At 39.9% G+C, this 8,270-nt stretch overlaps 1 protein-coding gene across 1 annotated transcript; it reads right to left on the bottom strand.

The window, feature by feature from the left end:
• Positions 1-340: 340 nt before the first annotated feature.
• Positions 341-7,693, bottom strand: pnpla2 (patatin-like phospholipase domain containing 2). The gene is made up of 9 exons (XM_072385980.1): positions 7,204-7,693; positions 6,320-6,552; positions 5,706-5,771; positions 4,367-4,576; positions 4,159-4,219; positions 3,579-3,782; positions 2,677-2,809; positions 2,327-2,449; positions 341-1,621 (listed from the first exon to the last, which is right to left on the bottom strand). The coding sequence occupies exons 1-9, from the start codon at positions 7,388-7,390 to the stop codon at positions 1,300-1,302; spliced, it is 1,539 nt and encodes a 512-aa protein (XP_072242081.1). The 5' UTR covers positions 7,391-7,693; the 3' UTR covers positions 341-1,299.
• Positions 7,694-8,270: the final 577 nt, after the last annotated feature.

The raw sequence follows: 8,270 nt of genomic DNA, 5'->3' as shown, positions 1-8,270 counted from the left end.
TTTTAATCCTCTCAGCGTCAGATTTTCTCAAAGGGACCAAATGGACAAAATTAAATCTAATCTGAATTTGTGGCATACGATGATATTATAATGCAGAAACTCGTCCCAATGTTTCTTTCCAACCTGACAGTCACATTTTCTGATCTCTCTTTTAGTTACAGTTCTGTAGCACATACAGTAAAACAGCAACATTATCTCTGTACACTCACAATTCAAGGAAGAATACAGAGTATTTCTTCCTTCCCTAAATGTGTGCACCGTTTCTCCACAGTGTGCACTTGTGAGGACACTTTTTTTTTCTGGTTAATATGAGAATAACTGCACATTCATGTCAATTAGCTGTAGTGAATCTCAACCAATACCAGTTTATTTCACAGTCGCTTAAAAGTTTGGACACTTTACAGTCACTTGACAGTAATTACATGTACAATGTAGGCACAACATGAGACACACAATTAAAATGTAGCACTTTGTACAAGAAAAGTGTTTAATCAGCCAGCTTATCACACTTGATTCAGATAGAAGAGATTTTTTTGATTTATCAAAATGATATGCATTCATGTCAAATCAAGGACACTTAAAACATCTCCAAGCAACAATCTAACACAACGTAGATCAAAAATGAGTTCTATATGAGCTGAAACGTTCTAGTAAATCAAAATGACGACACTGTACGATTGGCAAAAGCCTTTTTCTTTTCACAAATACAGTAGGTAGTTGTTAAGACATCTGTAATAATACATAACAAAAAAAAAAAACAGAGACATTGAGCTTTTTTTTCTCACTCTAGTGCATTGACATTTGCATCACTTAAATGGAGTAACTACATGTGGAAAACCACCTCCCCTGTTTTTCATCTTGTCCTGCGCTTCCTGTGAGCCAGAAGTGACTTAAAGCAGGAAAAAGCTGCTACACCGACGGTCCGACTGCATTCCATTAAAAATACAAACACTCATCTCTTTTCACGTGCAACTTCAAGTGTGCGTTTCTCTTTGTAACATCCTGTGATTCAAGTTTGTGCATGACTGACTACATGTGCAAAGTTTAAATGCTCGTCCGTAGACTTACTACCGACTGCCTGACTGTACTTCAGCTGAAGACTTATTTATGGGTCAGGCTTTGGTCCAAAAATATTCAACACCCAGTCAGTACGAATATAGCAATATAGCTTTTGTCAGATTAGTAAGCTACCTCATGGTAGCTTCAAAATATCTCCACGTGTGGGAGAAAACAGCCCCAGATTAAGATTTTGCTGACAAAATATTTCTGGTGTAGAATAAGTACGCTTGCAGCAGAAGCCTACCAAAAACTCTTTGATCTGCTCAATGTTTTCCCAGAGTTGACATCTCGCGGATTGTTAGGAAAGCCTCTGGGCACATTGAAGTCTTGCTGGGAAACGCGAGTGTTATCTGATGACGTGTATCCAGTTTTGAAGGAACCCTGCAGGTCCATGTTGATACAGAGAACTCCAGACAACAGCTGCCTCTTGTACTGGTCGAGACGCACAATGACATCCTGGAAGGAGGAGCTGCTTCCGTTCACCCAGGTGGGAAACAGGCTGGTGGAGCTGGGCCTGGATGGGAATGACTGGTAGTTGTGCAGCTCCACCTTGCAGAACAATCTATGGGGAGCATTTACCAACATACAGAGGCATGAATGAAGACTCAACCATCTAACTTATTAAATACATAGACATTTTTAAGATTACAATGCATCACATAACAAAGGGTGAATATAAGAGGCACTGCTGATCCTAGAGAGATATCACCTAAGTCCGAATATTCTTTCTATTTCATGATCTTTAAATCGAGTTTGAGGTCAGTGTATATTTGTGAGGACATTACTGTCAAATGGTTCTATTTAGTTGAGTTTTTCAGCAAAAAAGCTTTAAAAAAGCCTAACTACTTGAGCTTCATAAATGGCAGATAAATACAATTAGTAACCAACTTGCAAACAGGGCTGAGCCGCATTTTTCTATCTGGAGTTAGCAAACTCTAGAAGAACAATAATGTTGCTCTTTAATGACTGGATGTGCAGACTAGCAACAGTTTACCAACCAATTCAGTTTAGCTTCTTAAAAGACAAAGACGTGCCAATCATCATTTGTTTTTGCTGCCCTCATCTGGCCAAAATGATCAGCTATTGCAGGTTTAATCAAGTTGAAATCCAGACACGTTTACACACGCTTCTGATAGCTGCTACTGTCAATCAACAGTGTACAGATGTGTCTAAATAACAACTGCATTTGAGTGTTATGTGGTACTGATTGATAATTGATTGATTGGAACTGTAAGTTGAATGTATGTGTAACAGCATGGTAATCTACCTGGCAGATACACGTTGGGAAAGACTTCTGGAGGTCTGGCGAAGAACACGCTGTAGGATTTTAATAATCTGCTCTCGAATCCATCCTACATCTTCTTGCAAATCTGGCAGCCACTCCAGAAGTCTACACATAAAAAGCACGATAATCAGTCAAGAGACAGTAATCATGTGTAGGGAGAGCAAGATAATGCCATTTTCTGGTACAAGGCTGGTACAAGGAAACACAGTTGAATGGTATTCAGTTTCAATAACCACATCAAACTTTCTACAAATCAGTTTAAAGTGTTAAAGATAAAACAGACACCCAGTTAATGAGGGAAAGAGGCCAGGTGTAATTAAGTCACACAGTACCTGAGAGTCAAGGACAAAGCAGACTCCAGCGGGAGTGTGTAGGGCAGCATCATGGCTGAGGCCATCCTGAAGGGGAGCAGGTTGCCTAGTGACTGCACCAGGCTCCTCCTCTCCATGCAGGCCTCAAGTAGAGCTGCAGAGGGAGGCAAAACACAGAGAATTACCCTCTGCTAGTGAACTCCACAGGAGTCATACATTAGGGTTACATTAACGGGATTTCCCAGTTTAGAGCATGACATTTTCTCTCTCTAAATAAGAATATTTCCATGTCTTTGATGAACTTAAAATCCTGTGTTCCCTTTGTAAAAAGGAAACTAGAAACTGCTGTTTCTAAATTCTAAATGTAATTACACTCAATAGGTTAAACTTCCCGTTGACAGCTATCAAGTTCAGTCTGTAACTGCTCTACTGAAAGATACAAATGAGATTGTTTCATAACACCTCACACTGTCTGTTTAAAATCTAAAACCTGCACATTAAACAGCCAACGCTGGTTGTCTGAAGACTAAAACAGAGACCCTCAAACATCTTGGGGAATATGGACTGCACACAAAGGAAAGGAATGCTCACATTTTAAGCTGATCTGAAACGTACAAGTTAAAAAAAAAAACGAAAAAGGAGGAGGTACGTGCCTCCGTTTTTATTTCTATTACATAAGCTGAGCCATTAGTGATCTAAATTTATATGTGACATGATATAACGAGTCAACTGCAATTATTTTTAAAGCAGTAATGCTGACTCTGTGGTCAGTATCTGTTCATATTGATGAAACAAGGTTCATTCTCATGACATAGCTGATTTCAGAAAGCTTTCATATAACCTGTTGACATAAAATGGGTGCAGTAGATCTAATGACATCATAAATGACGGTCTGTTAATGCAAGCCTTTCAGTCCGTGTTACCTTTGTGCAGGGCAGGCGGAAGGCACTCGATGATGTGCTCATCAAATGAGCAGCCTGCGATAGCCGTCAGTGCTTTCTCTTTCACCTGGGACTTATCTTCTGTTTCCCCTTCATCACACTCCTCCTCTTCATCACAAGCCTCATTTTCTTCCCCATTGGCTAGCAGGGGTCTGTCTCTTAGAGGTCCATTGAGATCAAGCAATCCTAAAAGCAAACGAAAACTTGATCTTCTCTGTATACACAGATCACATCTACGAAATTAGGTTATTTCTCAATCAATTCAGTTATTCGACGAGGTTAAAATGCTCAGTGTACACCCATTGACTTGTAAAACCGTGTTTATACAAGTGCACACAAGTAAGTATACGGAGCAGTGCAAGCCTCATCCAAAGAAAAAGCAACCTATTGATTTGGTGACATGGTCACAGGAAGCACAAGTCATGATAGGGTATCAGGCTGATAATGTGTGTAAATACCAATATATTCTGGTCACGAGAAAAAAAGATCGATTAGGCTGGTTATTACTGAGCAGATTTGATCAGAGGCAGCTTTGAAGAAACTTAAAGAAAGCCACTCTTACCATTTTTCTCTAAGAAGTGCAGAGCATCGTTATATCCCTGTTTACACATGGCCTTCATAACCTGCAGTCAGAGCAAAAACACAAATATCTCTTGTCAGTTAAAGAGGTCCACTGAGATCACAGTTCATATGAGATAGTCTGTTTATCCATAGCTCTGTGTGTCTTTCAACATATGTGTCCAGAGGGCTGTAAATACATGGTGGCCTACCATTGGATCTGGAGGGAAGAGTGCCCTTGAGACTCTGTAGAGGTTGGTGAGGGTGAACTGGATGCTTGTGTTGGTGAAGCGAAACTCGTGGATATTGGTGGAGGTGTCTCTGGGGCAGATGTCGCTCTCTCCGGAGAATGGGGACACTGTGATGGTGTTCTTCAGCTCATACTGGGGCAAGTTGTCTGAGATTCCTCCGTCGACGTATCGCTGAATGGTAAAAAGATAAATCTTAGCTACACAGCAAACAGAAACAGATCAATAGTTGCACAGTTTCCAGAATTTTGGAATTGAGCGACATTTATCCACACAGCAGCTCATAAACAGGATATGATAATAATGAGGTCATGTCGAGTAGGTAGATAAGGGTTTGTTTTTGTTGAAAATTATGAAATATTTAACTTGGAGGCACATAAAGCGTTTGTCAACAGATGGTGACATCAGCGTTTTGAATTTGAGCCACATGAGCAAGAGAGGACAGGACAAACTTAAAACATGTACCCACATGGTCACACTTGGCTCTGCCAATCTCTAATTTTGGTCCCACACACAGACACACACAAGCTCTTAGAACTCATAACAAAGGTCACAGAGGGAGGGTGGGACTGCTGCTGTTGCTCAATCATATTTCCAAGAAAACCTTTACTCTAGAAACATGTTTAACAAAAAAAAAGAAAGAGGAAAAAACATGCAAGTTCCACTTTCTCCTTAAGTGTGAGATCTCTGTCAAAACGCTAATGCCAGAGGAAGTACATAATCATTGTCTAAATACATGTGCCGTTCAGAACAAACACATTCTTGAGGATGGGTGGGCTGCGATAGGAACAGAGACAAAAAAAAAATGCCAAAAGCAACAACAACTTAACATCATGAAAGGAAACAGAAGTGTGCAATTCAAGCAAATCAAGCAAGGTGGGCTGTTCACAGCCATTCTTAAACAACAGCAGCTTCTGTTAAATGTGGTTCCTAGTTCAAAATCCATACAATTCATATTTAGTGCTGAGTTTTTCAAGGCGAGAAACGTGCCTCTTTAACTGTTTCAGGGGATGCTCTGTGTACGGAGGTGACATTAGTTATCAAATGATCTACTAAACTGTTTATGATGTGGTTGAAGAGCTTTAAACATAGTTATGTACTATCTTAATAGGCATCCAGAAATCTAGCAAATTTAGGTGTGTATGAGTGCCGCGTCTTTTTCTGAATATTATCTGAAGGGAGGCTAAATGTCTGAGACGTTGAAAATCACAGAATTTGTGAATGTAGCGTTATTATCCAGATAACAGGATGCTAGTGACAGAGGAAAGGGGCACACATGCTGAGGAAGAGTGGATTCACTCACCACTCCTTGAAGTGTGGGAGGAATAAGGCCACAGTACACTGGAATGTAGGCACTGCAGACACATGCCTGATCAATAAAGAAAATTATATCAGAAAAGAAGGATTTTTCAAGTCCAATATGGTAAAACTATTAGAACCCAGCAACAAAAACAATATACAAAATACAACAATAAATCAAAGAAGACAAATAAGACAAATGAATTACATTTTTTACAGTTGGATGATACATTATTCAGAGAATACTGCAGAGGGTATTTTGACTAAAATGAGAAGTAACCCAGTACTTTCTTATTCCTGATCAATCTTAATATTATTCCAAACATTTTATTACAATAACATAATATACAACAGTAATTCCAAAGTATTTGATTAATCGTGCATACTACAAACAGATATTCAATCTACTGTAATATAAAAAATGAAAAGCAAAAATCTTTACATCTGACAAGCTGGATAAGGAGCAGTTTTATATTTTGCTTGATAACGGACTCGATACTTTTCCAAACTGTTACGAAGCGAAAATCAAAGGACTGGGTTAGATGTCCATTAGCGACCAACTCTGAGATAAAGTATTGGCAAAAAAAAAAAAAAAAGGCTCAGATTCAGTGTATCTACCTGCACGAGCTCCTCTTTGCTGTTGAAGTGAGACACCAGGACATTTTCTCCATCTGACACCCGGGTGAGAGAGATTCCCAGCCGTCCGTTGGCCAGATTGATGCAGTCAGCTGGCAGTGTGCGCCGCAACATGTGGCGCACAATCTTCACCAGGTTGAAGGAAGGATGCATGGGTCCGAGGAATCGCTTCCTGGCCTCTTTGGCAACTTCGATGATGCTTGCACCTGCATCTCCTGTGGAGCAATTAAAAAAGTGTGGGTACTGCTGCGGTCTCCATGGGAGTTCACAATCATGTAGGCAGGCACCGATCAGGGTGGAAAGCAATTAAAAAACAATTAGCGTAAACTATCACATTAATCTAAGATGAAGGAGGCATTTTGTGGCAGAGTAAAGTCCCTCACGAGGCATTACGTTTAGTGCATCATAAAGTCAAGAACTGAATCAACCAGTTAGCAGATTTCCAAGTTGTAATGGGCAGCATATGGAAAGCAAGCATTAGAACATCCTACATGTATTGTGTTGCAGAACATTAGAGAAGATGTGTTAAGCTTCAGTCTTTATCCCTTTAATCCTTAAAAATACTTAAATATATTCTCCAGTTCCAGCTGGAACAAAGAGTTCAAATGGACTTCTTCAAATGGTTTAGGTCCTCTGACAGCGGTTAAAATAACTACAGATATTCAAGGGAATATGGACTTGAAGAGATATTCAAGTCCATTTTGAGAAACGTTTCTCCAACAATTCCATTTGTGCCATCCCATTCACTAAAATGCCTTTATGCGGTCAACAGCACATGCGATTTTATTCCAGTTCCTGAGTTTGACTGACTTTTGATCACTCAGATGTCATGCAACATCCTGTAAATGCTTTAAACAGATACTTACCGAGACACACTCCAGTGACCAAAGCAGTGGCTGTGAGAGCTCCAGCAGATGCCCCATATATGTGCTTGGCGTTTTGTACCAGAAAAGGAGCCCGCTCCTGCAGACAGCTGGCCACACCAATATGATAGATACCGAGGAAGCCGCAACCTGCGAAGGAGATGTTCCACGGCGAGTCTAACGGGAACATAGTGGTGGCTGTACGCAGCTGTTCCCTACTAAGTTCAGTGTAGTTCAGTTCAGCAAACAGAGATAATAGGGGATACAGAATATCTAGATCTGCTTGTAAAGATAAAAACCGCTCATATTGTTGAATCGTAACGTGCTGTCATTAAGATACTGGACCTTGCCTGCTAACTGACTCAGCTAGAACAGCAGAAGACACTTTCTTTGTCAGAAAGTTTACATTATCTGAAGGATTAACACCACCCTACTGCTGACAGCAAACTCCTGTTTGAAATTATTATTACAAGCAGCCCTGAGCTACTAGATATATAGGTAGAAAACCAAGGAGACCTGTTGTTATTTCAAACACTTTGCGGACGTACATTGGGAGGAGCGCGCGGTCAACTGGTTCATCCAATCGCAATCCACATTGTACGGAAAATTGACCAATCATGATTGAAATCTGTGACAAGTAGACCAATCATCGTTCGCCTTGATGAAGTCAGCTTGCGGTCACTCTGGCAGCTGTCAAATGTTTGTCCCTTGACAGAGCTCCGAGTTTTGTTTTGTTCCTGCTAAATTTATCTTACGTGTTTGTGTCTTTATTATTGTCATTAGAAAAGTCTCGGGAGACCAAAGTAACCTTTATTGGTATTTTATTTCACAATAGATGTCATTTGGAAGAAGCTGTATTGACTGACTGCTATACATATGGTCAAGTTTAACCTGTTTACAGATAGATCACCGCAAATGTGGGATATTACATAATCTGACTTTTTTTTCAATAGATTTGTGGTGGTGTGAACTCTAAAAAAGGACAAACGACCTGGACATCATAATACGATCAGTGAGATTAATACATGTTTAATTTTTATGATAAGTATATACAAATTTGGATTGTTGCA

This window comes from Leuresthes tenuis, unplaced genomic scaffold (assembly GCF_036924035.1).
Source record: "Leuresthes tenuis unplaced genomic scaffold, fLeuTen1.0.hap1 SCAF_5, whole genome shotgun sequence".
NCBI lineage: Eukaryota > Metazoa > Chordata > Actinopteri > Atheriniformes > Atherinopsidae > Leuresthes > Leuresthes tenuis.
The sequence above is the reverse complement of the archived record's forward strand: the minus strand, read 5'-3'. Positions and strand labels throughout refer to the sequence as shown.